At 42.8% G+C, this 17,262-nt stretch overlaps 1 protein-coding gene across 2 annotated transcripts in view; it reads left to right on the forward strand.

Moving 5' to 3' along the window:
- Positions 1-672: 672 nt before the first annotated feature.
- The window catches only part of Tbk1 (TANK-binding kinase 1), a gene marked incomplete at its 5' end in the record, with an annotated part of 53,513 nt that continues 36,923 nt past the window's right edge, over positions 673-17,262 (forward strand). The window contains 4 exon segments of one of the 2 annotated variants that reach the window (XM_013520995.1): positions 673-723; positions 1,246-1,253; positions 2,052-2,166; positions 13,787-13,927. In XM_013520995.1, the coding sequence (XP_013376449.1) occupies positions 2,080-2,166; positions 13,787-13,927 (228 nt within the window). 2 annotated transcript variants of the gene reach the window in all.

Below are 17,262 nucleotides of genomic sequence, written 5' to 3' on the forward strand. Positions count from 1 at the left end.
CTGGCGCTTCCGCGGAGGAGAGGCGGTCCGCTCGGGGCCGGGGCGCTCGCGGCCGGGGTGACCGCCCCGGGAGCAAAGACGCTGCCGTCCGCACAGCCGGAGCGCTGGCCTCGCAACCTCCCCTTGCCCCGGCTGCTCTGGTTTGTGGCTTTACTCGCTAAACGTTTCCCAGGCGGTCTCAGGTTCTCCACCGTCCTTGTCCAGTGTGTAACCAAAGACCGACCCTTTTCACTCCGGAAGTTCCAGTGTGGCACATCTTAAATAATTGGCATAGGAGGTAGTAGTGGACTTTAGAAGTCCTGGAACTTTGCCCCATAGGCCTTGTCACCAAACCAGTTTTCATCCGCGGTGACTTTCGCTTTGGAGAAACGGGAACAAAAGTGGACCCAAGATGTAATCGCTAGTAATGTATTTCAGTGCGTGCTTCTACTGTACTGTAGCCAGATGTTGTAAAGATGCATATGGCAAGCCCTGGTGGGTGTGCTGAGTCATGTCTTAGCAAGGGGGTATGATGGGCCCCTGGAGGAGAGTTCCCGAAGACGTTTCTCCGATCGCTCTTGTGGACCCGTGTTTTTCTATTACCGTATAGACAGCAGGTATCTGAAGTGATAAACGTGTTTTATGTGATCTCCTGGGTTCATTGGTGTACTCAGTAATATTCTCCATTTACAGCTACTGAAACAACAAGATTACACTAATAAATGAAGGGGTTTTGAAAATTAGGTATGTGAGTTTGTTATCTCCAGCATGGAACGCAGTAACTAATAAATGTATTCCGTATTTGGGAAAAGGGAGCCATAGCTTATTTCCAATAAATTCATCTATGTAAAATTCCCTACCTTAATTAGACGGGTAGTGAAATTATGTAACTATTTTCTGATAGACCAGAGATTGGTAAAATTTAGACCCCTTACTAATTATGTATGTTGCGAACGCTGCCTAGAATATTGGCAGTCACTCGTGCATCGTGAAATACCCAGTCCTGTGTACTGCTGCTTGTTCTAACTTCAGGTGATGGTGGATCAGAATTATATTTTGATCTGATGTTGTAGCAGGTTTAAGGGAACATGGTGGAAGTAGTGGTGATGCAGTGTTAGCATGCCTCATTTTTTATTCCAACGTGGAGTTTAAACATTTTTAATATCTTCACTGATTGTCAAGGCTCTGTACAGATGAAATTTTAAGTTGTGGAAATGTCACATAGTAACAACTGTTGTTTCCATTGGTGTTGTCCTGCCCTGGAAGGAAACAAAGTAAGTGTTACTATCTTCCTGTTGTATTTTATTACTTTTCTTTATTTTAAAGTACTTGAAAATGTAATTAGTTGTTGATAAACTGTCTTAACCAATTTCTCACTGCTGCGGCATGGTAACAGCTACCCACAGCTTAAAGAAGTGTCTTGCTTCACAGGTACAGTCCCTGGCTGGGGTGCAGCCCCTGGCTGGGGTGCAGCCCCTGGTCATCTGGCTCCAGAGCAGAAACAGCATGGTGGAAGGGCCTGGGCCTAGGAAGCTGCTCGAGTCATGGTGGCTAGGAAGCAGAGAGAAAAGGCAGAGCTGGGGACGTAGACGTGCCCTTGCAGGTCCCGGCCCTGTGACCCACCTTCCAAGCAGATTCCACCTCCTGACGGCACGTCGGCTAGCCCCCCACCCCACGTTCTGATCGCCTTCCAAAGTCCCTGCCTCCTAGTGCACAGGAGGCTTTGGGGGGGCATTCTTTATGTAAACCCTAACATTCACCTTTCAGAATGTTTGAAGGAGGTGTCACTGTCATTGACAAAGACAAAAGTAGAAGAAAAATACTTTTCTCAAACTTTTTAAAATCAAGCTCAGTATGTTATATATCTGATGAATGTTTTTTTTTTTTCCTGAGCCCACATAACATTTTTGCCTCTGATATTGCTAGAAACTTACATTTTTACATTGGGTTATTGATACCTTCAAGTTAGCAATGAATAACTGTGTAGTCTTGAGACTAAAAATAGCTAATGTTTGCTTCTTAACTGTGTCATTTCCTTACACCATGCATACAAATCTTTTCTCTTTCCGCAGTAAAACGAGAACGCCTGACAAAGCAGAGATGCAGAGCACTTCTAACCATCTGTGGCTTCTGTCTGATATCTTAGGCCAAGGAGCTACTGCAAATGTCTTTCGTGGAAGACATAAGGTTGGTACAGTGAAACCTGAAGTTTTGGTTTGGTTTGGTTTGGTTTTGTGGTATCAGGAACTGAACCCAGGGTTCTGTACCGCTGAGCTACATCCCTCACCCGTTTTGAGACAGAGTCTCACTACATTGTTTAGACTAACCTGTAATCCCCCTGCCTCAGCCTCCTGAGTAGCTGGGATTACAGGTGTGGGCCACTGTGTCACGCTTGAAGTTTTTTGGTCACTGTATATATTCTCTACTGAGAAACACATGTACAGTAAAACGTTGGACTTGGTGGTTCTGATTATTTTAGCTAATGAAATACTTTTAAAGATTTTTGTGATTATTTAAGGTTTAACTTGTGTCAGAGGCAGTGGAAACATCTCCCTAACGGTGGCAGAGGTCACATATTACAGAATGGAGAAAAGTTAAGAGGTTGATAGAAAAGCAGCTGGAGAATGGATATTAGTGTTGTGCCTTCTGATGCCTCACGCACCCCTCCGGCCTGATGGTAGTGGGCGAGTTCACCGACACTAGAGTGATCTGGGGTGGGCGCAGACACTAGGAGGGAGGGGACCCCACAGAATGCGAGTCTGCTCTGCCGAGGGCGAATACCCCTTGTAAAGCACCATTCTGCAAGGCAGGTGGAGTAAAATGAGATTCTTAACAGAAAGCCCCGGGTTAAAAGGCTGTATCCTGGTATGAGGTAATTCAGACCTGGTATTGGAATGGGAATAGAGTAGGGGGACTAATCTCAGAAGCATTTCAAGAACCAGAGGATTTTGTTAAATTCGATATTGGGGGCTGAAAGTAAACAAAATAATTTGAAGGGAAGAAATTAAAGATAAGTAAAGCCTCCTTTGTGGGAAAGAAGCTAGAGAAATAATGGAGTACAAAATCCTTTTATAGTCCAAGTAATGATAGTTTTTCAGCACTTTGATTTTAGGGGGGTACTGGGAATCGAACTCAGTACTTTGCGCTTGCCAGGCGGCACTATGTCACTGAGCGACGTCCCCAGCCTGAATTTGTTTTAAGCTAAATGATATTGGGAGCCTAACATCTTACTTACAGAGACAAGGGCTATAAACATTGAGGAAGGAGGAATGTCTTCCTGTTTTACTTTAGCCTCAAGAGTACCAGCAGTTCTGTCAGTGAGATAAGCATGCAGAGAGAGGCTGTTTCCTCTGGTGAGAGATTTTGATCATAAATAACCATGGTGGCTCACAGAAAGTGACTCAGAAGTGTTGTGTAGACAGCGTTTAGTATTTCCCATTCTCGTTCTGGGTGCTTACTTAAGTTCATTCTAATCAGTCTTAAATATTCCCATCCTAGAAATTGCTTTTATTTTATGCAGAAGGAAAACTGGCAGTGACAGAGAATTTAGCATTGAAAATACATTTGCCATCTGTCTTCCTGAGTTCCAGGCTAAGTTAAGAAACTTGAATGATCCTTTGATACGTGTCAGGCACTGTGGTGGACCTCGTGAACGTAACTACGTGCAGCGAATGTGCAGTTGTACACAGTTTGCTTTAATAGTAAGGAGGCATAGAGGGGAGGTAAACTAAGCCAGTGGGATGGCGGTGAGCAGGAACTGGGTAAGACATGCTTAAAGTACCTGCTACCAGGCAAGGAAGCGCTTGCCTGTAATCCCAGCTGCTTGGGAGGCTGAGGCAACGGAATACAAATTCGCGGCCTGTCGAGGCAAAGCCCTGTATCAAAATAGAAAGGGCTAGGGACGTAGCCCAGGGGAAGAGCACTGGCCTGGCATGCACAGAGTGTGGGTTCAGTCCCCAGAAAAGAAGGGCCTGCCATTCGTACGGTGTCTCCCGTACTCTGGTCCTGTTTCCTTACTTTCTCTTTGCCCTTCACCCCTCATGTACCCGCCTGCATGAGGTACGCACTCGGTCAGTGTTTGTTGAATGAAGAATAAATGAAGGCAGATTCGATTACCCTAAAACAGCTTGAAGTTCCTCAAAGATAGATGTGCTTTTTCCATTATAAAGAGTGGAAATGTAAAATAAGGATTTGAGAGACAGAAGACTTGACTCAGGCTAGATGTGGTGGCATACACCTGTAACCCCAGCACTTGGGAGGTTGAGGCAGGAGAATTGCAAGCAAGTTCAAGGACTAGCAAGGTCCTAGCTCAAAAAAAATGGACTTAAAAGTTTGCTAAGAACTAGTTTAGTACCTGGTCCCTAACAGTCTTCACGAGGGTGTCTTTTGAGAAACCATGTTAGCTGGCCGTGGTGGCACACGCCTGGAGTCCCAGCACTCGAGAGGCTGACTCAGGAGGATCACCATGAGTTTGAGGTCAGCGTGGGCTACATAGTGAGACCTGGCCTCAAATAAACAAAATCATGTTGGGAAACTGTTTATTCTTAGAGAAATCAATTTCAAGTGTTTAGGATTACTCAAAAAAAAAAAAAATCCTGCCTTAGCTATTGAAAGGGTTTTTAGCTAGTATTTGTTTGGGATACATAATGATTCTATTTGCTGTGAGGAATTGGTACTTGTACATAACACATTTTAGTTCTTTCTACACCCCGTTCCTGTCCCTTCCCTCCCAGCTGCAATTTCCCCTAACTTACATTCCCCTCCCTCCTCTTTTATTTTTTCCTATTGTTTATCTTTTATTTTATTCTTTCTTTTTATTTTGGACTTCTCATGAAGAGAAACCGTGTGCTATTTAATATTTAAGCTTGCGTGCCTAATTTATTTCACTTAACTGTCTGGTCTCAGGGTATCCATTTTCCTACAGAGGCCTCAGGTGTGCCCTTCACGGCAGAGTAATACTCCATTACGTATAAATATCACATTTTCTTCATGCACGCATCTGCTGATGGGCACACAGGCTGCTTCCGGGATTTAGTTGTGTGAATTGTGCTGTTATACACATGGGTGTGCGTGTGTCACTGTAAAGTGATGTCTTTAGCTCTTTCAGGAAGGTACCTAGGGGGCTCAACCCCTGCTGGATTGAATGGAGTTTCTTCTTTTAGTTTTTTGAAGAGTCCCGTACTGATTCCCATAGTGGTTGCACTAGTTTGCATTCCTACCAGGGATGAAGAAGAGTTCATTTCCCCCCTGGGGCCTTGCCAGCATTTGCTGTTACCTCCTTTTTTGACGTTAGCCCTTTTTTTTTGAAGTAAGATGGAGTCTCTGTTGTTTTAATTCATATTTTCTAGTGGCCAAAGATGTTGAACGTTATTTTTATTTATTTTTATTTTAAAGAGAAAAGAACGAAAACAAAACAACACAAAAAGTATAAAAATGATGATACAAGATTTCAAAGCAAGATGATAGGAAATCAACAATGATTGTTTATTACTTACTGTTATCTTCAAAGTAGTTGCTCAAAGTACCAGATACAGGTATGCAAGATTGATCAAACAATTAAACATTAACTGTTCCTTTCCATAAACCAGTAGAAATTAGTAGTACAATTATCTTAGCTATCGTGTGTGTGTGTGTGTGTGTGTGTGTGTGTGTGTGTATACATTTCTCTTCTTTCTTTTCTCCTTTCCCTCATCCTGGTTGTTTTCTCCTATTGAGCAATTTCTTTCCCTTTCATGATATCTATTGTACCTTTCAGTTTTATTTACTCTTTCAGGTTCCTACAGTAGGGAGACAATATGGTGTTTACATATGAGGGTCTGATTTATTTCACTTACGAGTATGGTCTCTGGTTGTATCCTGAACATTATTTTAAAATTAATTTTATTGGTACACTTTTGTGATATGCATAATTATCACACTCTTCCTAGGGAATTTGTGCCTGCTCATAATATACCTAGATTCTTCTTTTTTGCCCCATTCCCCTCCCTTCAACCCTTCTTCTCCACCTTATTTACAGAGCTGTGTTTCCATTTTATTCCTTCTATTCTGTTTCTTTGCTCTTTCTTTCCCTTCCTGCCTCTCTTGTTCCCTTTCCTGTTTGAGTGTTTTTGATGTATTTATTGGCCATTTTGTATTTTCTCTCCTGAAAAATGTCTTCATTTCAGTTGCTTTGCTCATTTTTCCATTTATTTTGTGGGGGGAATCTAATATTTTTTAGGTCTTTATATATTACAGATATTAATCATCTGAGGAGTAGCTGGCAGAATTTTTTCCCATTCTGTAGGTTGTCTCTTCATTTTGTTGATTGTTTTCTTTCTGTGCAGAAGCCTTTTAATTTCATGTCCCATTGGTTTTTTTTTGTTTGGTCTTTTTTTTTTTGTCTTTTTGAGACAGGGTCTCGCTATGCTGGTCAGGCTGGCCTTGCGCTCACCTTGTAGTCCAGGCTGGTCTCAGACTCACACCAGTCCTTGCCTCAGCCTCCGAGTGCTGGGATTACAGGCATGTGCCTCCACGCCCGGCTTCATGTCCCGTTTGTTGGTTCTTGGTGTTATCTGTTGTGCTGTTGGAGTTCATTCCGAAAGGCCTTACCTACGCTTGTGTCTTCAGAAGTTTTACCTATTTTGTCTTCCAACAGATTGTTTCTTTTTTAACATTTATATCTTCGTTCTATTTTGATTTTAGTTTAGTGCATGGTGGGAAATATGGGTCTAGCTTTGATCTTTTGCATATGGATAGCCAGTTTTCCAAGCGCCATGTGTTAAGAGGCTGTCTTTCCTCCAGTATAAGTTGTGTCCCATTTGTCAAAGGTCAGGTAGCTGAATGTACTTGGAGTTGTTTCTGCATACTCGATTCTATTCCATCAATCCACGTGTCTGGGTTTGTTTTATATTTTTGTTTTTGCAATACCAGGCTGTTTTTATCACTGTAGCTTTGTAGTATAACTTGAAGCTCAGAATTTTGATTCCTCTTGCCTTGCTTTTGTTGCCCAGGATTGTTTTTGCTATTCTTGTATTTTCCAGATCCTTCTGAATTTCGAGTTTTTTCTTCTAGTTCTCCAAGGAAGGCTATTAATATTTTCCTTGGGGTTGCATTAAATCTTAAATCTATATGTCAGTTTTAGAAGAATAGCCATTTTGACTATGTTGGTTCTACCTATCCAGGAGCAAAAGATATCTTCTGTCCATTTTCTGATATCCTCTTTGATCTCTTTTTTCAGAGTATTACAGTTTTCATTGTAAAGATCTTTCAATTCCTTGGTAGGTTAACTCCTAATTTTTTTTTTTTATACTATTGTGAAAGGTATTATTTCCCTAATTTTTTCTCAGTGAGTTTGTTATTGGTATATAGGAATGCTATGGCTTTCTTTTCACTGTTGCTTTTTGTGTGTTGACTTCGTAACATGCTATGCTACTAAATTCGGTTATTCTAGAAGCCTTTTGGTGAAATTTTTTGGTTTGTCTATGTAGAAGATCATGTTATCTGTAACTAATGATAATTTGCCTTCTTCCTTTCCTACACGTTTCCCTTTTTTTTCTTTCTCTTGCCTGCTTTTCCTGGCTAATGTTTTGAGAACTGTGTTGAATAATAGTGCTGATAGTGGACATCTTTGCCTTGTTCCTGATATTAGAGGGAGAGCTTTCAGTTTCTCGTTACTATGATATTGGCCATTGGTTTGTCATAAACAGCTTTATTGTTTTGCTTTGTTTTTTTGTCTTTTTGAGATGGAGATCTCACTATGCAGTTCAGGCTGTCCTTGAACTCACTTATGTAGCCCAGGCTGGCCTTGAACTTGGAACAGTCCTCCTGCCTCAGCCTCCCAAGTGCTGAGATTACAAGCCTGCGCCACCACACCCAGCACTACAAATAGCTTTATTGGACTGAGATGACTCTTCTGTATCCACCTTCTGGATGATGGACTTTGTCAAAGGCTTTTTCTGTGTTGTTTGAGATGATCATGTGGTTGTTGTCCTCACTTGTTTATGTGCTGTATTACTTTTATTGACTTACTTAGATTGAACCATCCCTGTATCACTGAGATAACTCCTTCTTGGTCCTGACGTATAACCCTTTTGATAATTTATTGCATCCTTTTTATCGGTATCTTGTTGAGGATTTGTTTTGTTTTGTTTTTTGTTTTTTTTTTGAGACAGGGTCTCCCTTAGTAGTGCAGGCTGGCCTTAAACTCACCATGTAGCCCAGCCTGGCCTCAGACTCATGCTGATCCTTTGTCTCAGCCTCCCAAGTGCTGGGATTACTTGATGAGGATTTTTATGTCAGTGTTCATTAAGGAGAATGGCCTCTTTTGGTCGTGTCCTCTTCTGATTTTGGAATTAGGGTGTCCTGATACCTCTTGTTGCTGGGATCTAGTACCAGACACGACAGCTGAAAGGAGGAAAGTTTATTGTGGGTCGCAGTTTATAGAGGCTTCAGTCGGGAGGTGGCTGGGTCCGAGGCAGAGGGGCGTGGCAGAGGGGCCTGGCAGAGGAGATCTGTTTGTGACACAGCAGTCAGCAAGCAGAGAGATGGAGAGAAGGGTGAGGGAGACACACCCTTCTGTGCCGCACCCCCAGCAGCCCACCCGCCCCAGCCAGGCTCTCCTTCCCCAACCACGTGTAGCCGTGGGCTTGTCAGTGGACTGACCCACGGATGAGTGTTGCAGCCCCATGACCCCGTCACTTCCCAGAACCCCACCTGTGAGTGCAGGAGGCTTTGGGGGCCAGCTACATCTGAACCATAGTGTTCCACCCCGGCCGCAACAAGACTCATGGCCATCTCTTTATTTTTATTTATTTATTTGTCTTTTTGAGACTGGGTCTCGCTGTGCAGTTCAGGCTGGTCTTGAGCTCGTTTTGTAGCCCAGGCTGGTCTCGAACTCGAAACGATCCTCCTGCCTCAGCCACGACCAAGTGCTGGGATTACAGGTGTGCGCCATCACGCCTGGCCATGGCGATCTCTTCATGCAAAATAAATTCTGTCCAACTCTAATTGTTGCCAAAGTCCTAATAGTTTCAGCATTGCTGAAAAGGCTAGGTCCAAAGTGTCCTCTGAGATTTAAGGCAAAACTCCTAGCTGAGAGCACCTGTAAAAATCAAAAGAAAGTTAAACAGTGCTGACATAAACATATGAATGCACAGGGTAAACACTGCCATTCCAAAGGAGCCTGAGATCCTGCCAGACAACGTTAAATCCCATAGTTCTGTGTCCGGCACCCGGGGTAGTCTGTGGCAGGATGAGGACTTGAAGGCTTGGCCCGCCCCAGCCCTACAGCATCGCCAGTGGTTGTAGCCCTTGCGGCTCCTGTCTGGGGCTGGTTCTGCTCACTGCTTGGGGCTCCCTCAGACATTGTCATCAGGCAGCTCTGCTAAAAGTGGCTTGCCGAATGGGTGTCACCAGGTTTTGGGTTGTTCGCTTCTCCTTCCGGAGTTGAGTGTAGGTTCTTCCTGTCTCAAAGAATTGCATGAGACAAGCAAAAGGTAGTGGCCAAGTTTATTTGAAGAAGTAAAAGTGAGGAGTGAGGGAGAAACTGGCTCTGCAGAGAGACCTTGGACCCAGTAAAAGGAAGAAGCAAGGGCACCTGTGCATGTGTTGGGGATCAGGTCACACCCACTTCCCCAGCCAGCTGGCCACACCCTAATATACTGCGTCAGCCCCACATTCCTGGCTGTTCTAACTTTTCTGAGGTCTGCCCCCCATTTTTACCTTCACACACTGCCGTCTCAGGGTCACTCTGCCTGGCCTCCCAGGCCTTCTGCAATTGGGCTGCAAGCTTCCCTGATCCCACAACTGCTGCCCTCTGCCTGCACGTAACAACAGTACCATGTGTGTCATGCCAAGGTCTGCACAAGCTTGAGCAGTAGCTGAGTCCTTGGGACCTTATGAGTAGTTACAGAGGCCTCTGCCTGGATGGCTGAGCAGGGTGAACTGAATGCTGGGGAATCGATTCTCAGTTCATAGACCGAGGCCCTGGGGATCTCAAAGCAAAAATTTGAGTTTGGGAAGGGCAAGATCCTTTGGATTCCTCCTCTGGCCTCAAGGCGTCTTTGTATTGTCCAGATCTAAAGTTTTTGACTTCTTTTTAATACTAATCTTTTTATCAAACAAGCTCTGCTCTACTTTATCTACAAAAGCCCCAGCTTTACTGGAGTTTCCTTTCTGGCCAGACTAAAACTTAAAATAATTCAGCTGTGCCTTTTGCTCTTGATTCTCAAGGTAGAGCTACCTAAATGCCCCCAACCCTATGCATGCCACTGCCTCATAATTAGACTGCCTTGAAATGACTTCCACCAGGTGAATTAGTCCCCTGCCTTTAACCTCAGTCCCCACAGAGTCTCAGGACATGAGCGAAATGTAGACAAATCTTCTGCCAAAGTGTAGCACGTATAACTGAGAGTCCAGCTACCAGTGGCGTCCTTCATCGCAACTGAAACCTCCTAAGCCTGTCCCATCGGTCTCAGCTTACAGCCTTCTGGGGCTGCTTCTCCAGCCAGCATCTCCAGACCTTTCCAAACTCCTGCAAACCAGTTCCAAAGGCGTCTGAGCCACGTGGTCAGTATCATCACGGTGACAGCCTCACTTCTCTGCTACCCAAATCTGTCCTCGTTACTTTCTTGTCAGTGGTACACAATGCACAACACCCACAGCTTAAGGGAGGAAAGGTTTGTTTTTGGCTCACAGTTCCGTAGAGATTTTAATCCACATTTAGCTGGTTCCAAGGCAGGGCCGCCTGGCCAAGGGGCATGACAGAGGAGGTTTGCTTATGGCGTGGCAGTCAGGAAGTAGAGAGATCATGGAGGGGGCGGGTGCATCCTTCCAGGCTGCGCCTGCAGCGACCCCTCCTCTGACCAGGCTTTCCTCCCCAGATCACGCTTGGCTGCAAACTCATCCGGAGGCTCATCTAGTGATGCGTGTCATGCCTCTGTAACCCAGTCACTCCCCAGAAGCCTATGAATGCATGAGGCTTTGTGGGACGTCTAGATTCAAACCAAACCATAGCACAGGGTAGTGTTAGCTTCCAGGAGTGACTTTGGGGGTACTGCATTCCTTTCAGTTGCATTAAAGAATGTGAGAAGTGTTTGTATTAGATCTTCCCTAAAGTTCTTAGGGAATTAGTGAATTCATTGGGATGTAGGCTTTTGTTGGTTGGTGGGTTTTTTTAATTACTCACTATCATTGCCTGATACTGTATTATGCAGGGTTTTTGTATCTTCCTGGTTCAGCTTTGGTAGTTCATGTATACTAAGAGTTTTATCCATGTCTTCCAAATTCTCTATTTTATTACCATAAGGTTCCTAAGTATTTACTAATAATCTTCGGGATTTTGGCAAAGTCAATTGTGACCTTTGAGTTTTTCTTTTCTAATTGCGTTGATTTTGATTTGGAGCTTTTCTTACCTTTTTTGGAAAGATTAGCTAGGGGGTTGTCTGTTTTGTTTATTCTTTCAAAAACAGCTAGCTCTTCCATTTATTATTTCTTTGGTTTTTTTTTTTTTTTTAGTCTCAATTTCATTCATTCTTGCTCTGATTTTTATAATTTCATTCTTTGTTCTAGCTTTGGATTTGGATTCTTGTTTTTTAGGACTTTGAGACACATCATTAGGTTGTTTGTGGTGTGGGCATTCACAGGTGTAAACTTAACTCTTAGGACTGTTTTCATTGTGTCTCGAAGATTCCTGTATGTTGTACTGGAATTACTGTTGAATTCTAAAAATAATCTAATTTCTTCTGTGACCCATTCATTATTAGAGGGTATTGCTTAATTTTCATGTGTTTGCATAATTTCTATGGCTTCTTTTCCCATTGATTTCTAATTTCATTGCATTATAATCTGATAACATGCATGAGATAATTTCAGTTCTTTTGCATTTACTTCAGTGTGTTTTATGGGCTTGCATATGGCACATGTTGGAGAAAGCCCCATATGCTGATGAGAAAAATATTTATTTTGTTGTTGGGTAGAACAGTCTAGATATTAGGTCCATTTGTTTGAAGATTGAGTTCAGCTCTCATATTTCTTCGTTGAATTTTTGTCTAGTTGGCCTACTATTGACAATGGAGTATTGAGTCCCCCATTTTAAATGTGTCGGTATTTATGATTTCTTGTGCCCAGTGGTATTTATGAAGTTGATGGTGGCAGTTGTCGTGCATATGTTTATAATTGTTAGCTCTTTTGATCAGTTTTGGGGTTTTAATAATTATGTTAGCTCTTTTGTGTTATTGCTTAAAGGAGCAGTTTCTTAAGTATACTAATTGGTATTTAAAATGTATTACTTACCTTTTTCTTTAAGTTGCCTTTAGTTACCATGTATATGGTTGGGTGTGTGTGATCGCCATCGTGAATTTTAAGGAAAGAAACTTACAGGTAGGATGTGTAGATTTGCGTGTAAATGTATACATTCTGTGTAAATCTGCACTGTTCTCATATGCTTTGACTTAGTGAATGGTAGTGACCGTGCAGACGATACAGGGAAATGGCACGTCCCCACGTGTTCCAGTGACCCTGCAGGTGTGACTGCAGACGTTTGGGAAGTTCTGGCTCTGATCCCAGGGGTACTTTGCTGCACTGTATTGTTTTCCTTGCTTGCTCCTCTGTTAGTATTCTTCTTGTTTTAGACTGTGTTTAAGGAGTGTCTTCAACTGTATTTGGTGATATGGAGGTTTGGCAGTGTCTTTACCCAGGCTAAAAGAATGGAAAAGCAGTTTAATGGATCCTAGGAAGTTGCTAAGTAAATAGTTTTAAGAAAAATTGTGTGGTTCTGGGGTGCAGGAAGGATGGATGATGGCAGTGAGTGGTGGATCTGTGGCCCTAACCCTCAGTCTATGGGAAGTAGTGCAGCAGTAATACAGTAGAATATACGGAGGTCCTGACATTCAGAGGGCCATGAGCTATCTTTAAGCAGGGCATGCTTGAACTCTAGGCTCAAAGATGAGATGATCTTCCCTTTGCTTCAGGGAAGCGTGGCCTTGGGTAGGTGGGGAAGAGTGAGACCAAACTCACGGGAATGTGGATGGGCCGCCTAGAGAGGCTTGTGGTCAGAGTGACCGGAAGGAAGTGGTCTGTCCGGAAGAGACTTACGCTTAGGGTACTGTGAGGAATGTGCAGGGTGGTGCTGCCTGAAAGTTAAGCATGTATTTTGTACCTGTAAGAGTCCTACCAGTTACAGCTGTGTGTTCTCTTCATCAGTAAGCCAGGCGAGAGAGAGTAGGGTCCGAGGTGCCGCCACAGTACATCTGTAGAGAAGGATCCTCCAGCACTGGTCTATGAAGGAACAGCCTGCCTAAGCGTCCTAGTGGAGCTGCAGAAAGTTACCCAGAGCAGCTGGGTATCCACCCAGTATCCACCCAGAAAGTCACTTTAACCCACTTAGCAGTTCCTCTCTCTGAGTGTGCACAAGCAGGCAGGAAATAGTTCTGAAAAGCAGTTGCATTGCTTTCGTATTCTTAATGAAAAGTTCATGGGTGGAATATAATTTTCAGTCTCTTTCTTAGGCCCTGGAGGAAGAATTCGTTTTCAGTTTCTTATCCAATGGACAGTTTCATTTTTGAACTGTTAGAGATTTTATCTTTTGATGTATAAATATCTTTGCCATTAGTGTATCACAATGTAAGTTTTAAAGATAACATTAAAAAATAAGCTTTTCAAAGTTCCAAAATATGTAATTTGAAAGAAATACTGAGCAGTTGACTGATTTAACTTTTTTTTAAAAAGTCAGGTCCTAGTACAGATTCTTTGCCTACAGGATGCATGGTGTTCTGTAAGAAATGTAAATTGCTATATCTAACACTGATGCTACCTTTCTCTTTTTTATTAGAAAACTGGTGACTTATTTGCTATCAAAGTATTTAATAACATAAGCTTCCTTCGTCCAGTGGATGTTCAAATGAGAGAATTTGAAGTGTTAAAAAAACTGAATCACAAAAATATTGTCAAATTATTTGCTATTGAAGAGGAGGTAAGTAGTCACGTTTTAGTTAATCTTGCCATCATGTTTAGTATGGTACTTATGATTTAGGACACACAGTCCAATATGATTAAAAAATGGTTTTAAAAACTGATGAAAATTAGGGCTCAGACAACCAGATTTTCTGTCTCCAGGGTTTCTTGAATAGATACAGCAGTAGAAATAAAGTACAAGAGTGGAATAGTGTAAGAAATAAGATGCCTGGGTGTGTTAGTGCACCCCTGAAATCCCCGCACTCGGGAGGCTGAGAGGCAGGAGGGTCACTGCGTGTTCCAGGCCAGCCTGGATTACATAGTGAACTCAAGGCTAGCTTAAACTGCATAGTGAGACCTTGTCTCAAAAAAGAAAAAGAGAAAAATAAGATGGTGTAGAATGTGATTACTAATATTAGTCTCTTGTTGCTTTCTCATTGCTGAGACGAAGTACCCAATACCCAAAGTTAAGGGAGGGAAGTTTTGTTGGGCTGACGGTTTGTAGAGGTTTCAGTCCATAGTTGGCTGGCTCCAAGGCAGAATGGTACATGGTGAAGCATCACAGAGGAGAAATAGTTCATGGTGGGCAGAAGGTAGCAAAGCAAGCAAGGGACTCTAGCAACTTCTTTCTGCCCTTTCTGTACTCTGTATAGGCTGCGAGAATTAGGGCAGTGCCAAACTAATCAGTGGACTGATTCAGTAACCACACACCCTTAATCCCAGCGTCACACACTCCAGGTTCTACCACCCCTGAAAAAACTCCACCCATGGCGTGAGGCTTTGGTTGGTGGGGCCTCAAGACGTGGACCGTGAAAATTACTGAAAGGAAAAAGAAGAGCTAAAGAAATTAAATCGATGTAATCATGAAAAGAACAAAGAGGTCAGACAAAAGCCTTTGTAAAATACTAGTAATCGAGAGATTAATTTATAAAATCTCATTATAAAAGATACAGTTGATCTCAGGGAGAAATAGTAAAAGTAAAAATAATAGGAAAATAATCTAGAAACAGTGTAAACAGAGGTCTATTTCAGTAAAATACACTTCAAAAAACAGTTTGGTAGTTTATATTCCTAATGATTGGATTTTTCAGTGGTTTTTTTAAAAGAACTAATCGAATGTAAATTACGGTTTTATGCAGAAAGGTGTTAATTGGTACCCTGTTTATAACACAGACTGGTTAAGAAGTTGAGTAAATGAATCCAAGTACAGCGATGTGCACCTGTAGTCCCAGGTATCTGGGAGGTTGAGGCACGAGGATTGTGAGTTCCAGGCCAGCCTCGACAGCATAGCAAGATTCTGTCACTTATTTAAAAAAAAAAAGTTCAGTAAGTTCAGGTGCATGGTGGCTCGTTACCCAGAGTTAGACAGACTCACGGTGCCGACTGTAGCCTCCCGCACCGCCGAGCCCACCCGGGGCTTCTGACACCAGCTGCAGAGGAGCTCGGCAGGCAGTGCAGAGAGCACAGCCCCCGCAAAGTGCCCTCCCGTCAGACACCAGCCTCGAGCTTAAACGTCCCCAGAGCTGCTCCCCTTTCAGACCGCTGGCTACAGCGGGAGTTTCCCGTAACAGGCTCAGGTTTGGTAATTTGCTCGAATGTGAAACGATTCACAGAACTCAGGAAAATGCAGTACGTGTAGTTTTATTATAACAAAAGGGTACGGATTAGAGCGGCCAAAAGAGAAGACATGGTAGAATGGGAGAAGGTTCCAGACGTGAAGCTCTCTTGTCCTGAGACACATTAGTCCCCTAGTGTTGATGTGTGGAAATACGTGGGGAGAACTGCCAACTAGGAAGGCCCACCCAAGCCTTTGTGATCCAGATTTCTGGTGTCCGCGGTGTACATTCCTGCAGAGTTCATCTCTTTGGAGGTCAGAGCTGACACGGTGTGTCTTAAAGCCTCTGTCATGAATCACATGGTTAGACTCTCTGTCTTAGTTACTTCTCTTGTTGCTGAGACCAAATACCTGACACCCAAAATTAAAAGAGGAAAGATTCACTTAGCTCATACTTTGTAGGGGTTTCAGTCCGTAATTGGCTAGCTCCACGATAGGGTGGTAGGGCAGACAGGCATCGCAGAGGAGAAGCCATTTATATCAGGCAGAAGGTAGCACAGCAAGAAGGGACCCCTGTAGTTCTTCCTACCCCTTATAGTTTATCCGGGCTACTTAGGGCAGGTGACACTCACACCCTTAATCCTAGTGCCCTTGAGCCTAGCACTGCACTGTGAATCAAACACATTGTCACATACTCTGGATACAGCCACCTCTGAAAAAGCCCCACCTATGATTAGGTGAGGCTTTGGGGGACACCTAGACACAAGTCATGCCACCCTCCATTGGCCGGAGCTCCCAGGCAATAAAGACACTTCTCCTGGATGGGACATTTCAGGGGCCAGAAATCACTTCACAATAGCTAGGGCCAAAAGCCAGTCTTCTTTTTGGGTAAAGTTAATTCTTCGTTACCCAATAGTTAAGCAGTAACAAAGAGAAATATTTACCATAATTTTAATCACCTAGCAACATATATACTATTCTGTAAGAAAATCAGAACTAAAGGTATATATACGGTATGTTGTCATATTAAGTATGATACACAAATAGCGTTATGTATCTGTTATATGATTTGGCCCATATAAAAAAGGTTGAAAGGAAGTAAACCAAAATATTAATATAATTATCCCTGGGTGATGGAATTATGTATATCCCCCAAATTTTCAATAATGAGTATATGTATAATCATTTAAAAACAGTAGTGTTTTATTTTATAATTTTAAAACATTTAACTACTAATTACTAAGGAAGTTCAAATAATTTATAAAAGTATTTTGGGAATATGTAGGAAATATAAAAGGAAAAAAAGTTGGTGATAAATAATAGATTGTAAGACTAAAGTTGGCATGGAAACCAGGTGTGTGGGCTCATGCCTGTAACCCCAGCACTCAAGAGGCTGAGGCAGGAGGATCATTGCAAGTTCGAGATCAGCCCGGGCTACAAAGTGAGTTCAAGGCCAGTCTGAACTGCATAGCGAGACCCTGTCTCAAAATGACAAAAATAAATAACTAAAATAAAACTGGCACAGATCTTAGGATCATTGTGTGTTATGTACTTTGATAGCATTTCCTTTTCCCGGTAAAGCTGTTACAGCATTGATGATGCAGAAATCAAAGTTTAAAACAAAGCAGCTGGGTGCAAATGGGCAGGACCAAACTCTGCTGCAGAAGGGAGTGCGCAGCCCCTCTGCCCATTCGTTTTCAAGACTGAGACTCCATTCCTTGAAGGAAAAAAGGGAGAGAGATTTCAAGTGAGTGAATGATTGGTTACAAGAGCTGTTGTCTCAAATGTACCGTTATGCA

This window comes from Chinchilla lanigera, unplaced genomic scaffold (genome assembly GCF_000276665.1).
Source record: "Chinchilla lanigera isolate Chin_1 unplaced genomic scaffold, ChiLan1.0 scaffold00057, whole genome shotgun sequence".
Lineage (NCBI taxonomy): Eukaryota > Metazoa > Chordata > Mammalia > Rodentia > Chinchillidae > Chinchilla > Chinchilla lanigera.